This window comes from Marmota flaviventris, chromosome 10 (assembly GCF_047511675.1).
Source record: "Marmota flaviventris isolate mMarFla1 chromosome 10, mMarFla1.hap1, whole genome shotgun sequence".
Lineage (NCBI taxonomy): Eukaryota > Metazoa > Chordata > Mammalia > Rodentia > Sciuridae > Marmota > Marmota flaviventris.
This window is the reverse complement of record NC_092507.1, coordinates 5,532,177-5,550,799: the sequence shown is the minus strand read 5'-3', so window position 1 is coordinate 5,550,799 and position 18,623 is coordinate 5,532,177. Positions and strand designations below refer to the sequence as shown.

At 38.2% G+C, this 18,623-nt stretch overlaps 1 protein-coding gene across 4 annotated transcripts in view; it reads left to right on the top strand.

The window, feature by feature from the left end:
• Positions 1-18,623, top strand: part of Rere (arginine-glutamic acid dipeptide repeats) — a 396,954-nt gene that overhangs the window by 162,635 nt on the left and 215,696 nt on the right. For 3 of the 4 annotated variants that reach the window (XM_071617313.1, XM_071617314.1, XM_027947554.2), the window contains exons 3-4: positions 1,798-1,868; positions 11,096-11,221. In XM_071617313.1, the coding sequence (XP_071473414.1) occupies positions 1,798-1,868; positions 11,096-11,221 (197 nt within the window). The remainder of the gene's footprint in view (positions 1-1,797; positions 1,869-11,095; positions 11,222-18,623) is intronic. The other variant, XM_071617315.1, reaches the window with a different exon arrangement.

The following is an 18,623-nucleotide window of genomic DNA, read 5'->3' as shown; positions in this document are numbered from 1 at the left end:
GCACTTGCTGGTCCCTGTTGGGAGGCTACACCCCAAGGATCTTCTTTGGGGCTGCTCATGTGATATGGGTTCCTGGTCTTATCTCGTTATATTGCCTGTAGACCTCACAATTCCTGGTCTCTCATTTATTCTTTAAACTGTATCTCACTTACACCACCTTCCTTTCTGCTTCTCTATCATGAATCTCTCTCTCTGGAGGTTTTATGGGCTGCGCGCTGGGGGCTGTGCACCTGCAGCAGAGAGCTGTTTTGTATTGGGCAGTTCACGTCTGGGCTTTTAGAGCTATGGACTGGCCTGGTAGCCCGCAAACACTGTTCCAGGTTAGCGGTTACAAGGGAGAGGGGGGAACTGGGGACTAGAGGTACCTTGATATTGCTTCTAGGCCCCAGCAGATATCCCAGGCTGGGAGTTGCCCCAACTAAAGATGGCGTCAAAGGTGTCCCAAGATGGAGGTGGCTGTTTTCAGAGATGGGTTGTTGGGTGGGGTTGGGCCGGGTTGTGGCGTTGGGTGGCATTTTCAGAGTTGTAGCTCTGTGGCATGAAGTATTGTCACTGGCAGCTATCTCCAGACCCAGTCCTGTGTCCCCAGGTGCAGGCTACCCCGAGTTGGGCAGTATGGCAGTGGTTGCAGTGTTCCAAGATGGAGGCGACTGGGGGAGCCCCATGTTGGTAGATGGGGGTTCATACAGGAGTGGTGGCCTTGCATGTGTGCAGTGGCCATGTATCCTGCATCGGTGGGCAGCCAAGTCCCACACAGGTGTTGATGCCAGCGGTCCTGGGTGGTTGGGCGGCCGGGAGTTCTGAGCTGAGGTCTGGAGACCTGTGTTGGAGCAGCTTTCAGGATGGGGGGATCCTCTAATAATTCGCAGAGAAAGAGTATCCCCTCTACCAGAATCCTAGGTCACAGAGAGACACAGAATGCAACCTCATTCTAGCCCACCATCTTGGATCCGGGTCTACTCTAGCTGTTGAGAGTAAATAATTACCCAACCATTGCCATATCAAATGCAGTTTAAGAAAGTGCTCTTTTTTCCCTGAAGAAAATGTAATTTGGTTTACTTTATTCCATCTCTGATTGGTGGCCATGGTTTTCTTTACAATTAGAAAATAAATTATGTTTAGGTTAATATTTAATAGTTATCCACAAGAGATTAAATTAGTTTTCTTTTTTGTCGTTTAAATGAAAAGATCATTGTAATAGCACATTCAAGTGGTTTTCTTTGAATTTTTTTTTTCTTTCCTCAAAATGTTTATTGAGAATAAAGTAGCACTTGGCAAAATCATTTTTGTGAATGTGAGAACATCTATCTGAATAAGTTATTTACAATTTTGACTTGCTGTGTAATCTTTTTAAATTTTTTTTGTTATACATGGACACAGTATCTTTTATTTTCTTTATTTTTATGTGGTGTTGAGGATCGAACCCAGTGCCTCACATGTATGAGGCAAGCACCTCTGCCACTGAGCCACAACCCCAGCCCCTTTGCTGTGTAATCTTGAGCAATTAATTCCTTTTTTCTAAACTTCTTCATGTGGATATGGATAGTCCTATGGGATCCCCCTTTCCCTGAAAAAAATCAGGTTCTTTAAATTATCAAGAAGGTTGTCAAAAAGAACCAAAGGGCAGTTTTCCTTTAGCTTGAAGTTATTTATAATTTAATATTGCCTTTGAAAAGAAATTTTTACTATGAAAGGTATGCGCTTTGTCATTTATTTATGCAGTGCCTTTTATGGGCCCTGTCTTTTGTTCCCTTAAAGGTAAATGCCATTGTTTTAAATTTTCTTTTTCTTTTAAAGACTGTGTGTATATCGAGAGTCGGAGGCCAAACACACCGTATTTCATCTGTAGCATTCAAGACTTCAAACTGGTAAGCATGCTTTACTGTGCCTCCTCTGCTCTGAGCCTCTTGTGGCCAGCCCCACTGCTCTCTCACTTTGCCCTCACCCTTGACAGGAAGCAGTCAACAAGGCAGTTGCTAGTTTCATCTTTTCAGTTTTGTGACATGGTGTGATCATGTTTTTATATTGTAAACAATATGTCTGAAGTATTTATTCTTTTAGTAGCTGTTTTGACAATTTCAGAGATATTCTTTGAGTTTCTGAAATAGTTTGCTTTTGCCATTATTAAGAGTCTGAGGTAAATTTAGGAATTAACAACTAGGAAAAAAAATACAAATGAGCCAGAGACAAGTTTCTTGTGAAGAACTATATATTTCTGTGACATTTTGGTGGGTCTGGAGTGTACCTCGAATCTGGTTTTGGGCTTTCCCAAATGTTGTAAGAAGGAAGTCTGCATCATGCATGGTCCAGCTATTGTCCTTTCTCAATGGGGACTTTCCCACTAAGAATGTTAGCTGGGCGCCTCTTTCCTATTATGAAGTCTCTTGGGTTTAGACTGGTGGTTTCCACAATTTTGTTTTTGGATCCCTGGATGTTGAAAGATTTTTGCACATGTCTGCAAATTAAGCATCCTCAATCTTGTGTATATAAATGCACTTCACGTGTCTATATATCTTATTTTTCAAGTATATTAATATGCTATTTTGATATTTCAAAATTTATTAGCAATATGCAGTTAAAAATCACTGTTACGTATTTTCTTCAAAAGCCTGATAAATGAAAATACTGTGGAAGTAGTATCATTTGGGAGTCTTTTGATATGTTTTGATCTTAGAATGGGATCCTTTTGCTTAAAGGTTGTGGACCACTGTCTGCACTGTTAGGTAGAGAAATATCCTGATTCTTTAGCTTTGTAGAGGATGTATATCAATTAGTACCTGTGAATACCCCATTTCCAAAACCCATTGAAATTTAACAGTATTTGTGTTCTGACACACATTTCATGTGATATTTCAGTCTAAAGAAAAGTAATGTAGTCTGAAAAGTTCTTTAACCCCTCATCTCCCTTGTTTCTTTTTATCATCTTCAGCGACCCAAACATCTGGTTTACTAACAAATATGTGTTATTTATTTTTCCTTATTAAAAAGTTATTACATAAGTAACACATGCTGACTGATTTTGAAGAGAGTCAACTGTGCCATTTACTTCTAAGATTTATTGACTCTTTGCAGGCTGCTTACAACTTCCCTTGCTGTTTTGCAGAGGAGCATTGCGGTTTAAAATTGGAAATTAAATGCTTTATATTCAGTTTCATGCCAGGATGACTTTTTACCATTTTCGGAGGTCTTTGCTCTTTATTGTATATTTTCTTACAAAGTTTTTTTTTCTCAGATACTGCACTGACACTGAAATTTTGGGAGGTGGACTTGTTTCCAGAAGAGTTTTATTTTGGTGTAGTAGCTGCTGCTACTCTTCTCTTCTTGCTTATTATCTGTGTGTGTGATTTTTACTAAACCAAATGCTTGTGTACCATGGAAAGTACATGGCTGTGAAATAAAATTGTAAAGATTTTTTCTCTTACCTGTTAAGATTCTGAGCTCCTTTGTACAGTTTTTTGCACATTAGCAGGTGCCTTCATGTTTGAGCAGTGCCCCTTACAAAGGGCTGATTATTGTGTGATAGTTGCTGTTCTGGGCAGAGACTTCTGCTGAGATACAGTAATTGCTCAGGGTATTAACAGCAATAAAAGCTGAATCTTCTGTTGTCGCTGTTGGTATAATACAGCACATGTAAAGCTGTCTGCAAAAACAAGTGGAAAGTATGGTGTAGTGTGTTTAGACACCTTTTTCGGATGCATACACTGCTATTTTTTGTGGTTTTGTTTGAGGTTCTGTATTAGTACATACTTGTGATTGTTGCATGAGAATAATGGAGATGGTGCAATATTGATCCTGGAAAAAATGTAGTTATATTCACTTTATTATTTTTGTAGTTCTGCATACTTCTTATGAAAAGATAAATAGATAGATGAGAATTTCCCTCCCTTCACTTCACCCAAGCAATAAGGGGAAAAGATGAACAGAAGGAAATATGCTTTTGGTTTTTGCAAGATTTTAAAGATTGGAGTTGGTTTTGCCCATAGCAAATAACATGGCAACTGAAGCAATGAAAATGAAAGAAAAATCCAATAGCTTTGTAATGTTGTAATTAGATATTTTATCTTTTTAGCTATTATAAAGCAAAAATTTGGTTTGTAGGTTGTAACTGAGAGATGTGAGATATGTTTGTTTATACCAGAAATGAGAATTAATCGTTTTACAGTTGTGGGTTTTTGAGATTAAGATGTCGAGTATAAGGGGATTGTAAAAAGAATTTGCTGATTGTTCTTTATGGTAGTGTTCCAATGGTAAGATTAGTCTAAGATAAACTTACAGTGTTTAATAGAATAAAAGCTAATGAGTTGAAGTGGGGATGAGGGGATACCTTCTACCAGTCATAACAGTAGGGTAATACTAAGTTATTGAACTGTGAGGGTCTTGGGTAACATTTCATCAACTAGTTACATGTGAGGTAAGGAGAACCTTTGGATTTTATGTGGGGATCTGGGTTGTCTTCTACACTCTGCTATTACATTCTCTTAGAATCTGGGTCTATAGTACAGAACAAAACTACTTTTCTGTCCTGGCTTATGACTTAGTGGCCCAGCCAGAGTATTTAAACAGTTTCCCCTTTCACTCTCCATAGTGTCTCAGTTTGGATGATAAGATGTGGGCCTTTTGTTTGGGGTAGGGCCCATGGCCCCTGCCTTATTCATATTTAAGCATCAGAATACAGGCATCCGGCACTGCCAGGCATATTTATAGCACTCATTTTCAGAGAGGGTGGAGGCTGTGGTGGTACAGAGTAATTAAATTTCTAACTGTGCAGAGGTTTCTAAAGGTAGCATTTTCAAGGGAAGTGAATCATGTGTTCTATTAGGAAGCTTTCTTACTCTTAGAAATTATTCATTTGATTTGGCTTATTTCCAAACCAGGAGATCTGGTTCTGTTTGAATACATCAACCAAACTTATCTATGGAACAAGTCTTTAAAAGCAGGGGCTCAGGAGAGCAGATGGCAGTATGTGCTTAATTGGGAAGTAGGAAGAAAAAAGGATCAACAAGAAAGTAGGTTTCTGCACCTATCTCATAAATAATAAAACAGTTGGCAAAATCTTTAGTTCTTTAAAACAATAATCTGGAGTGGCAATCTGTGATCTTTGTGGCTTGACGTGAAAAGATGAATTGAACTTTTTTTGTTGTTGTTTTTTAAAGAGTTTAGATTTGGAAAACCAAGGCAGTTAGCAGGGTTGCAGGCTAAAAGGATGAATCAAGAATTGCCTGAGTGTTAGATGGCAAACTGGTAAGCTAGAGGACATCTGTGAAAGTAGAGGACCACCCAAGGAGGCTGACACTTCTGTCTTGGGTTCTTAGATCATCCTTTTGCTCCCTGTCTGTAAAGGACTCTTTACTTGGACTAGATTGAGTGGATCTCCATTAACTGCAACTGAAGGCTTGGTGTGACATCTTCAACCCTTTCTTCCGCTGCCCTCCCCTATGTTTCTGGGTTACCATGCCACTTAAATTGCTTGGAGGGTTTTGTTCGTGAAAGAGTCAGGATCATCAAGGAGTATTCTATCCCAGAATGCAATTAGGAGTGTTTTGGGTCATCATCAGTGCCTCTGACTGGCATTTATTGAAAACCTGCTTTGTGGTTTTTGTTGAGTGACCATAAAGGGCATTGAAGAAGTGTAAAATATTGTTCCTTCTCCCAGTGATTTAATTATAATCGGACAGACAGTTTGTGGTATTATTGATGTTAGGTTTTTCTTTTTTTTAAGAGACTACTCAACAGGATTGGTGGAGGAAAAAATCATTTATTCACTTTTTGTTCTAAAAGAAAGATTTCTTTCTTTTACTAAAAACTACAATTCTATTTTTATAAAAATTCAAGTCTTAAGTATAATAGAGATCTAGTTTGCTATCTAGGAGTAATAGAGATCTAGTTTGCTATCTAGCATGGAGTCTGAGAATGATTCCGTATAATAACAAGGAGTTCCTTGTAATAGTTCCTGCCTAATTCTTTATTCATAGATCAGTAATCAAACTCTTTCTTTAATATTCTGCATGGGGTTTTATGTGGATTCTTGAGTTGCCATCACTCTTACACTAGAAGGAAGTATGTTTTTGGTTTCCTAGTGGGTTTTTCAGCTGTTACTTAGGCCAAATGAGTTTTCAGGAAAAATATGTAATTATTTGAATACCATTTAAGATTCAATTGATTCATTTTATTAAAACTGGAGAAATCATCCCTCAGATTGAACTTGGTTTAAATAGTACTTAGAGTGAAGAAAGGTCATTGAGGATGTTATAAAGTGGACTGTGAGTTGCCTGGGTGCATTGTTAACAGTGATGCATGGAGGAGTGTGCTGTTGCACTGTCCATCCCAAAAGAGAGTACATTTTCATTGCTGGTTGTGAGTATGGAATAGCTAAGAATATATATCACTCACTAGTCACCTTGAAGGGGACACATCTCCATTTCTGCCATGAACGTGGAAGCCAGGTTATTCATGGTTTAATACCATATCCCTGTCTATGTTTCATTGCCATATATGAGCAGCCGGAGTGGGGAACATGAACATTTCTCCATGATCTCTGGTCTTTACTCACAACTCTACTCCAAAGTTGATTGTTACCTGTCAGTTCTTATTCATGTGTTTCCTGATTGTACAGCTGAAGAGAGGCTGCAGAGAAATTATCTTCAGCTTAGGTACTGCTTATGGAAACTGCCCTCCCTTCACCAAATTTAGCTGCTCAGAAGTGGATTAAAAGCAACAAGAAGCTGTTTTACTTCTTTTAAAATGAAAACTTAGTAATTAAGGAACATAGGAGATGTCATGTAGAGGCTTCATTAACAAGCACTCTTTGGGTACACATTCACATGTATACATAATGATTTATTAGACACATGTATTACCTATTACAGTTGTTTAATTGCAGTTTTGTTATTGTGACTGTGGAGCACAGATTGTACGGTATATGTATGCATATTATGAAATGGGCATTCATTTTAATAATAAGTAAATCTTGTATCGGAGTGTTTTTTCAGTGGTGGGAGAGAAGATCCCCATTAGTACGAATATAACTAATTCAGAATTAATCAGGGATATGTAACTCTGGGACTGATGGACTCAACATTGGGCTGTCTGGGTTCCTATGCTCCGTCCTGTGAGTTGCTATCTTTCATGATCTTGGGCAAGACACTTAACCAACTTTACTTTACTTTATTTACATATGAAGTTGGGGTAAAAAGACCTACCTCACCAGGTAGGTAGGCTGTTTACAAATCATGTAGCACAGGGCCTTCCCTGAAGGATAACAGTAATCATGATGTTGATATTTAGTTGGTGCTCTTTGTCTGTTCTGTTCAGTGATCAATATTGTGTGCTTAGCACTTTGACTTGACTATAACATCCATCCTAAATACGAAACATTGACTGAGTAACATTTCAGTGGAAAAAAAATTCCCTGGATAAGTTTTGAAAAACTTCAGTAGTAGTAGTTTGAAAAAATTCAGGCATTAGTGCTGTGTCTGTTGAGTATCTCTGTCTGTGGCCAACAAGAGTTTCTGGTAAAACGTAAATGCTCAGTAAATATTAGTTGAATGAAAGAGTTTTGGGGGGAAAGACTAATCCCAAGAAATTTGATCATTTACCTTTACTTAGCCTGTAGTAGTATTTAATGTATTTAAATGATGAACCTATTCCTTTAAAAATATTTCTCTAATTTTTAAAAAGTAGTTTCTTATTTCCCTCAGGGAAATGTTATGCCATAACATATTTTAGGTGTCATTATATTCTGTTTTAAGTTTTCAATGTGACTGGCTTTTAGCAAAATTAAATGAGGCTTAGTCTTTGTGTGAACATACCAGAAAAGGCCACCTGCTGTGAGAAGTGCCTCAGGGTGGAGAAACAGCTTCTGAGGGTCAGTGGTGGTTTGGATTGTGTTTCTGACATCCCTGGGACAGGCCTGAAGTCCATGTTTCTTTCTGTAGTTCCTCCCCTTTACCCTCTTGCTTTATGCCTTATAAAAAGTTCAGTACCACTCAGTTACAGCTTTGTGGTGTGTGTGTTGTGTTGGATGATGAAGCAACAGTTTTCACATTTGTTACTGTTTCTATTTTGAGGGGTGTGGACCTGCCTGTCATTTAAAAACAAATAATGAATGGACAGTAGGATGCTTCTTTCAAAGAAATTGGTCCTTTCGGTTTGGTTGCTCTCATCTGTCAGAAGTGAGTGCATTCATGTGGTTGTACTCTAGACTGCGATTTCTTTTTTTTCCTTCATTTGTTTTTTTAAGTTGTTGCATACTAATTGTACATACTTATAGGGTACAGTATGCCATGGTTTCTAAGGTAAGAAATGGTATCCATTACTGAACTGGTGCCAGAATTTTAGAGGCCATACTTTTATTTTTCTTTGTTTGAAATAAAGGTCATCCTTGCTTATATTAGCCTTGTTAAAAAAAAAAAAAATAGAAGGGGATACTAGGTTTACACCAGACTATTAAGTGCAAGGACTAAACATTCTTTGTATTTGTAAATTTGAAGTTTATAGTTTCATTTAATCTTTTAAGAGGCACAAGTTGAAATGAAAGTTCTTAGCTCTGAGTTGGATGGATGTATAGTTAAGGTAAGGTTGTTGGATATCCGAACCTCATACCCTCTCAATTACCGGAGCAGTGCTGATAGAGTCTTTGACTAAAACATCCTTTTTGCATTTCATAGATATCAATTTAGAAATAGATAGCGAGATGTTCACTTTTTTTCTTTTAATTTTTTTAAAGAGAGAGAGAGAATTTTAATATTTATTTTTTAGTTTTTGGCGGACACAACATCTTTGTTTGTATGTGGTGCTGAGGATCAAACTCAGGCCGCACGCATGCCAGGCGAGCGCGCTACCGCTTGAGCCACATCCCCAGCCCCGAGATATTCACTTAACTGGAAGTTAAAATGAAGTTTTGGGAGTAAATAATCTCAGACCATTCTGTTTTTTTTTTTTTTAAAGCTCCGTTTTTCTCTGTTTCTCAGCAGTTGGTTTTACTCTTGGCTGCAGGGCAGGATGGGCCCCTGGAATCTAAATTTTAATGGTACACAAAAACTGTGAATTTGGGTAATTAATTTTCTCCTGATTCATTTAGATTTTAGGGTTCCAAGAAGTCGTTTAATTTTTTTAAATTATATATATTTCTATAAAATGTTTATCTGAAAATGTTATTTACTTATTATATGTATGTGAAACTTTATGCAGAAAACTAGATATTCTAATTTTTGTTTTTCAATGCACTTAAGAAAGTTGGGACAGTCTGGTCTTTTGCAGATATCTGCTGTGCAAGAATATTGATGAAGTCTTGTTCAAACTTGACTCCTTAGAACTGGAAATTTGTAATTTGTGTATGTATATATGGGTGTTTGTGTTAAGAACCGACTCAGAATAGTACCAGAAAAAAACAGGAAAAGTGCTTGAGAGAAAATTAGGAAACTGAGATACTGTCAGTGTTTTCTGATTCATAAGAATAATGATTTGCTTTGAAAAGGCTTTGATTTTAAGGCCTAAAATGTTTTAATCATTTCTTGAACTTTTGCATATTTAAAATAATGCCGAAGTGTTTAGAAATGCTTCACTGTGTGTTAAAATTTTAAATTGAATGTTTTATTTGAATTTAAATTCTGATTCATTGAATTCCTAGTCAGGACATTAAAGAAGAATTCATCTTTGTTTTGATGCTTATGGTGAAAAATATTAAATATATTGTACATTTAAATGCACACTTGAGTTTTTACTTGAATTTGAATTATAGCAGGGGGAGAAGGGAAGTGTATGATGGAGGAGGCTATTTCTGATGACACAAGACAGTCATTGATATTGTCATAGAGGCTCTGGTGATCAGAGACCAACTGCAGAGGTTTACTGTGAGGAACTGAAGATACACTGTACATGGTGATCTGTAAAGAAAGAAAGGAAAAGAGCATGATCATGATAAAGACATTCCTAATGGCTTATTTTCTTGATTTGTCTTGGGGGTGTTAAGAGACATAAAAATAGTAGTTAGTGGATTTTATGAAAATCTTGGTTCGCAGAAGTATTTTAGACAATGATGGTTTCTCAAAAAGGATCACATGTAACAGGGAACCTTATTGGTGATTTAATATTTTAAAAAGTTGACTTTCTGTTACTTAACCATCTTTAAGAACAGAGGTTCTTATATGTATAAGGATTTGGCTTACAGATTTCTAAAGTTTATAAACCACCACATGAAACTGGATTAGTTGGTTAAAAAAAATGTTATATGCTTTCTAGAATATTTGAAAGGGAACATATTCAAACTATTATTGTGACATCTTTCCTGATACTCAGAAGGACTATACTAGCTTTCAGAAGTGCTTTCTAATCTTTTTTTTTTCCTTCCTAGTTTTAAACGTTTTCAATGTTTAGAGAGAGAGAGAGAGGGAGGGAGGGAGGGAGGGAGGGGTGGTACATATTTAACTGACTTTGCCCCCAGAAGAAATAACTGTCTTGAGCTTTGTGCTCTGTGCCTGTTCATTAGCCTCACCTTGTGGGCATTTTGAGAAAATTAAATCTCACTTTGAATGTCCTCATCTTTCCTCTGTTTTTAAGCCAATGTCTATTTATCTTACCTTCATCTTTACAAAATTAAAGTAGTACTTCAAGAAAATGACAGGATCTCTATTTGGCTGCTGTAATGCCTAGACTGTTTATTAAATATATGGGCTTCAGCATGTTGCATTAGAAATTCTTCTGAAAGCTGGGTTGGTCTACATGTGGTTTAGTTTCACTGTTGTATTTACATAATAGCACTGAATATTTTGTTTTTATTATAAGCAAAGCATGCCATTATTACTGTGCTATTGCACTGTATCACATCTTTACTTGGTTATTTTGAGGGGCACACACCATACTTTTTATGAAAGGACCTAGTTGAAATCTGGAGCCAGAAGTTTGTTCACACAGAAATAAGGAAACAGCTTTGATTAATGCAGAATGCTAACTCTAGTGACAGAACAAAGTCTCTGAGATTTCAGAGGCCATCTGCTAAAGGATTTTTGCAGATACCTGCTTGTGTGCTGAGTGCCCCCAATAACCAGGGCATGAGGGGGCATTGGGCACGTTAACTTAAAACTCTTTTCTTTTTTAGGTCCACAACTCCCAGGCCTGTTGCAGATCTCCAACTCCTGCTTTGTGTGACCCCCCAGCATGCTCTCTGCCGGTGGCATCACAGCCACCACAGCATCTTTCTGAAGCCGGGAGAGGGCCTGTAGGGGTAAGGAGAATCCCGTTTTTAAAAGCTATCAGTATTTTATATCCCATAGGGTATAAAATAGGAATATTACCTCCCTCCCCAGAGCCCCTTTAAAAATGTGCTGTATCATATGTGTTTTTAAAGGAGTAACAAGTACATGCACAGCGGAAGCAAAATACGGGACTTGCCTTACCCCTCTAGGACAGTTCCAGAAGTTAGTGGGGTTTGGTGGAAGGGTATTTTGGCACCAGCAGAGAGCATGCTGGGCTGCTGCAAGGAGCAGGAGCTGGCAATCAGCAGCGAGTATGGATGTTGGCAACTGAAATGGGGGAAAAGGGGGTAAGTTTGAGTGCAAGTGTGGAATGTGCATTTTTCCGGACTCATGGCTCACGGATATAAATCGATTGTTCTTCTCTCAGAGGATGTTTTGTAAAAGGCTGTTCAGAAGCAGTAAGGCTTTATGGTAATGCTAGATATAGGATAAAGCTCTACCTCTCCCAGCTGCTTATTCTGATAATTGCTGTCTTGATGATTACACAGGAGGTGTAAGATGCAGCAAGATGCAGTGACTCACGTGATCCACCCCTAGAGCACAGGGATCTCCTGATGGAGATCATAAAGGCTCTTCCTGTGTAGTTCAGCAACCCCTCCTTTTTTGGTCTTCTTTTCCCTTCTTACTTTTCTGAACAAGAGGTTTTTATTCTTAAACTGGGTACCTAAGACTGCTGTTAATCATTAAAGAAGTATAATCCAAGTGTAGAACTTAAATTTGTACTGAATTAGAAAATTATAGCCTTCAGTGCTCTTCTCCTCACCTCAGCATACTCAGAGTACAAGGTGCTGTCGATACGTGATGAGTGGTTCAGCTGCAGTGTACAATATTAGCATCTTGGCACTAAGAAAGGATAGTTTTCCAGATGGGCTATAGCACTTGTGGAGGAGTTCTGTGAAGGTAGGTTGGACTGAGAAGCTGGGTATGTTTTTTGACACTTAAGTAAGGTGTAGACAGGCAGAATGGAAGGCTTCCAGGTGCACCTGCCTTCCTATGTGTATAAACAACGCATGCTGTGTGCCTGGTGAGTCTGAGTAAGAAGATGATCTTCAGAATGTCACTGAAGAGCGCAGGTTAGTAGGTCTTGGGAGGTAGAGGTGGGAATATAAAATGGGGCTGGTTCACAGAGGATCTTACAGATTAAACAAATTGAGATTTTTATGCGATAGGCAATAGAGAACTTTTGTAGCTATTTTGTAGACCACTGCCTCAGAATATTCCCTGGACACCAGTATGCAGACATTAGGATAGATGTCCCTGTGTTAAGATGGAGACAACCAAGACAGTAGAGATGGGGAGTAATACCTGTATCACTATGACAGCAAACATAGTTACCATAATTCCTCAAGCACTGGACCCAGAAGAGGGTTCACATTATGGAACACTTGACTTCTTGAAATAATAATCATTTACAGTGGAAGATAGAACCCAACATAGGGGTAAACATCTGATTATGATCCCTGGAGCCGTATATTGACATTCTAAGGGGCAAATTAGTCCAGTCTTGACTGCTTACTTTTAAAACTTTAGCCTTTACTAACTTTGGAATACGTGTATCTAAAGAATGGGTTTATTTTTCAGGTTGATGCTTTAGAGACAGACTCTTGCTAAGTTGCTTTGGGCCTCACTAAGTGCTAAGGCTGTTTTGAACTTGTGATCCTCCAGCCTCAGCCTCCTGAGCTGCTGGGACTAGAGGTGTGCTCCATTGCCCTCAGCACTGAAAGGCTTTTAAATTTTGCCCATAACACTCATTTTTAATGAGTTTTCTATATTAGCATTAGCGATGACCAGCATTTAGTTTTGTAGTACTGGCAATTGAACCTAGGGCCTCCCATGTGCTAGGCAAATGCTTTACCACGGAGTTACACCCCCATTCGTTTTATTAGCATTTTTATTTTGAGACAGTGTCTTGCTAAAGCTGCCCTTTGACTTGTGATCCTCCTGCTTCAGCCTCCTGAGTAGCTGGGATTATGGTTGTGCACCACTGTGCCTGCCGGTATTTATTTTTAGTATTCATGTCCACGGAGGATTTAAATTCGTGATTGGTGGAACTCTCAGATTTCATCCTATATGGGTTATAGAAGATTCTGTATAAGATGATAAATCTTTTAGTCAAGATGATGCTGCATAAAGCAACTGTATTGATTATTTCTTAATGATGCTTTGTGCTGCCAAAGTCATTTGTGCTGGATCTGAATTGGATCCAGTTGGCAGAGCTCCCTCACCCTTATGTGTGGAACTCTCATAAATTCTGCAGGCACATGGATCTAACATGGTGTAATGAGAGAGCTGCTGGGAGAAAAAAAAACTGATTACAGCGTTGCAGACAATATCATTAACGCTTCTTGCCACGAGATACCAGTTGTCTTCCCTAATAGACTATTTTTGTTAATTTAGTTTTTATAGGATACCATTGATTGTTTCATAATTTAACTTTCTTTGCATATTCAGGTATATGTGATCTATACCTGAATTTCTATACTAACGGTAGCATAAACTCATCAGATTTAATTTTATAAGTGTTTAACTTTTGCGGAGGGTGGGGTCAGGTGGGGACCAGTACTGGGGATTGAACCCAGGGCCACTCTGCCACTGATCTATATCCCCAGCCCTTTATATTTTTAAACAGGGCCTAAGTTGTTAAGGCTGGCCTTGAGCTTGTGATTCTCCTGCCTGAGCCTCCTGAGAAGCTGGCATTACAGACGTGTGCCACAGTATGTGGCTTTGATTTATTTTTGTATCAGTTCTGGAGAGGCAACCTTTTTACTTGTTACTGAGAATTTGCTAGCTTGGATGTTTATCTAACAAAAAGTACTGTGCTCACTGGTTGGAGGTGGCAGTGGGGGAGGGAGGGAGGAAGACAAAGACAACATGGCCGGATCCTCCCTGGATTGGTTAGAGGTGACCACCCCCCACCTGCTAATTTGAATAGAAACTACTTGGCAGTATGGCAGAGGGTTGAGCTAAAGAAGGAAAGATGCTGCCATTTCAAGGGGACTTAAAATGTCCATTTCTTTCTGTTGTCATGGATGTGTTCCTGCAGGCCATGTGGGCGGTGCCTTTCCGCTTCCTCACTAGGGGATGGAGGGTTAGTGCAGAAGACCTCTCCAGTGTGGCTAATTAAAGGCAGTACTCTAATAGTGGGTTGAACTGCTTTGTTTTTAGTAATTAAAAAAAAAAAAAACAAACTCCTATAGTTTTGTTTTGGGTGCATTTTCCTCTGGGGAACGTTTTTCCTTTTCTTGACAGATTCCTGTGTAACACATACATAAACAGAATTTCTAACCCTGAATTTTCTCATTTGTAAAATGGATATAATTCTATGTACCTCAGAGGGTTGTTGCAAAAATTAAATGAAATAATTTATTTTTTAATTTGTTTTCTTTTTATGTGGTGTGAGGATCGAACTCAGTGCCTCTTTATGCATGCTAGACAAGTGCTCTGCCACAAAGCTACAGCCCCAGCCCATGAAATAATTTATAAAATTTTTGAGCACATTGCAGTCTATATGTCCCCTTAATGTTGGGGATGTGTTCTGAGAAATGCATCATTAGGCAATTTTGTCATTGTGAAAATATCATAGAATATAAATACCCAGCTCTAGGTTATATGGACTTCAGACCTGTACAGTATATTACTGTATTGAATGCTGTAGGCAACTGTACCATTATAGTAAATGTTTGTGTATTTAAACATAGAAAAGGTATAGTAGAAATACTCTATGATAAGAATTATCTTGTTGTATTGTAATATTACAGGACTGTCACCATATATGTGGTCCAATGTTTGGTACATAGCTGTACTTAGCTTACAACAAACATGTATTAATCATTATCTGTTTTTAACGTTACATAATATTTGTGATTTATACAAATTCTGGTTTTAAATTAAATTAATAGTTTTCTAGACATCCTTAATTGATGTCCATATAGACTTCTGATTTCTGAGTTTGAGAGCATCTGTGAACTTATTGAAATTGTTTGCAAAGTCTTAAGTGTATATTCATTTTTCTGGAAAGAGGATCTGGAATTTGAGAGGTAAAATATATGTATATGCATATATGTATTTTAAAATACTTTTAGCTGTACCGGATACAATACCTTTATTTATTTATATGTTTTATGTGGTGCCAAGGATCAAACCCAGTGTCTCATACATGCTTAGGCAAGCACTCTACCACTGAGCTACAGCCCTATCCTTATATTTATTTTCTCATGAGTGCTAATCACTATATTCCTAAGATAAGGTAGAGCTAGGGTTGTGGCTCAGGGGTACAGCGCTTGCCTCACATGTGTGAAACACTGGGTTCTATTCTCAGCACTGCGTATAAATAAATGAATAAAATAAGTCCATCAACAACTAAAAATGTTTTTTAAAAAAAACAAAACCAAACAACAAACTAATAGAACCGCTGTGGAAAGACTCTGTTGTGGGTCATTTAGAACTTCAGATCAGCTAGGTGTTTTCTCAGGAAGTAAACAGACTGAGAGTTTGTTTACTTTGTGCCCAGGCATTCTGTTGTCTTTTGATATTACTGCTTTTCATATTGGGAGTTGGTACCACGTAATAATTAAAAATGAATGAAAACTTATTATAAAACACTGTCTTAAAAATGAAGCTGACTGGACTGGAGATGTGGCTCAAGCCGTAATGTGCTCGCCCTGGCATGCGCGGGGAGCTGGGTTCGATCCTCAGCACCACATAAAATAAAGATGTTGTGTCCACCGAAAACTGAAAAATAAATATTAAAAAAATTCTCCCTCCCTCCCTCCCTCCCCTCTCAAAAAAAAAAAAAAAAGTAAAGCTGACTATGTTTGTTACTTACTCATTGCTTAGAAAGAACTCTAATCTGCCTGTTCAGCTGTGCAGGAGTTTCAGAGGCTATGTGACTCTCTCATTATTTACTGTGGCTTCCCCAGTTGACAGCAAGTATGGCAAAATAACCTTATGAAAAATCATAAGTCACGCTGTATTTTATATCTCGGTATAGTGAAAAGTGTTGATATGACTGAATTTTCGGAAGAATTGCTAATATCAAAGCTGCAATTAGTCCAACAAACCCAAATGAAAGATTATTACTAGCTATTGAATTTTAATGTAGCAAATTGTGAAAAAATTCTCAGATACCCAGATGACCTATATGGCAAAAGCCCACTTACGGTGGCATTAGAGAGCACACATCAGTTGTTTTCACCAGAACAGTTGGTTGTCATAACCTGCTGTCTCATAAAAGCTAATTGTCAGCCAATTTCTCTGAAGGCTGCCGTTGGTATTGATATCCTTTTTACCCAAAGGGGGGCATTAAGTCACATTTTCAGAAAATGGATTTCAACAATCTTACTCTTTTATTAACTGCCGTAAGTACAGTGGTTTTTTTTTTTTTTTACTGTGGGTCAGTGTTGAATTTAATGGTGCCATCCAGGTTTCATTGAGCCGTCTTTTCTTTAAGGGCAGTGCATTGCCTTTTATCACTTCTGGGCATTCTCAGGCCTTTCAACCCTGCCTTTTGGGGGTTTTTCCTACTGCTGGACTGGAAAAGTATCTAAACGGCTATCTGTTTATTCCAGGCTTTGCAGGTTCTCCAAAATTGCTTTTCCTGACATAATTGCCAAAGACATTTATCCCCACAGAAGTCAGACTGCTTTTGTTGTTGTTGTTGTTTTTGGTACCAGCGATTTAACCCAGAGACGCTTAACCACTGAGCCACTTCCCCAGCCCTTTTTATTGTTTATTTTGAGACAGGGTCTTGCTAAGTTGCTCAGGGCCTCGCTCAATTTGTTGAGGCTGACTTTGAACTCATGATCCTCCTGCCTCAGCCTCCCAAGTTGCTGGGGTTACAGGGATGTGCCACCATGTCTGGCTAATTTTTTATTTTGAGACTCAGTCTTAAAAGTTGCTGTGAGTCTTGCTGAGTTACTGGGACTGGCCTTAAACTTGCAACCTCCTGCCTCAGCCTCCAGAATTGCTGGGATTGGAGATAGGGCCACTGTGCCTGGCTTATCTTGAAATTTTTAATGTGACACATAATGTAGATTTGAAAGCAGGTAGAATTCTTGAATCTTGAAAATAGAAATTTATGTCAAAATGTATCTGGATTAATTAGGGTTAGTAAAAGCCCTTTGTAAAGACATTTCATAATATCCATGTTTCCTGTACTGAGAGCACAGGAAGGTCTTTCAGGGCTGTGATTATATCAGGTTTTGTAGGCCAAAGAATATTGGCCTCACTTTTCCATGAGTAAGAAAGATGTTTTGGCATAGCCTACCTCTTCTTTTGCCAGCAGACATTGCTGAATTATTTTAAATTTCTGATTCCAACCATATTATGTTATAATTGGTTTAGAAATAGTTGACAATCAGTTTAATCTGTATAATGTTAAAGTTACTTCTTGCTGCTAGTGATATAGATCAGTTTACTTGATCATTTTATTTTAGTGTTTCATTTAAAATAAGTTGAATGAATTGATTTACCCTGTTTTTAAAAGGAGTATCAGTAGATTTTACTCATTGAAATTTTTTAGAGACAGTGTTAAAAGGAAGTCTGGAAAATGGTAGACGTGGTTTCCTGAGACAATTTCACATTGATTCTAAGATGACAGAAAGTGTCAGGTGTCTGGATGGCATGTACTGTTCTTGAGATTTTTTTTTTTTTTTTAATAAAAACAAAAACAAAAAACCCCCCTCAAGTTCTGAGTTTCACAGAATTTCTTTACTGAGGCTTGAATCCAAGGGCACATAACCATTGACCCACATCCTCAGCCCTTTTAAATATTTTATTTAGAGACAGGGTCTTGTTGAGTTGCTTAGGGCCTCACTAAGTTGCTGAGGCTGGTTTTGAACTTACAATCCTCCTGCCTCAGCCTCTCGAGCCTCTGGGAGTACAGCTGTGCACCACTGCACTTGTCTTGAGTTTCACAGAATTTCTGGAGACATTATTAGAACTCTGCCATAACAGTTTAGCATAGAAATATGTGTTTTATGTAGTAAAAGAAAAGTTAAGAAATGTGTGATCAGTTGTTCGTACTTCAGTATGCTTTCTCCACATAAGTAGGTTTTCTGGCAAATTTATAAATGATAATTTGAGTTTTTAATGAATCAAAATACTGAAAGACTGCTTTCTGTATCCCCCATTGTAAGCACTTCTAGACTTTTCTTTCCCTCGGACCCCCTCCCTCCTCCCTTTCCTTTTCCTTTGCTTTCCCACTTGCCATCCTGTGGCCTGGGACCTCCTCTGTAGCAACCTCCCACCCTCCTCCTAAAGGCCTGCCTGCAGTCCTTGTGCTACTTAGTGCTTTACATTTCCTGTCCTACTTTCACTTCTTCTCAGCCTGTTCTCTGTTCTTATTTTTTATTTCTAATTTTTAAAATTTAA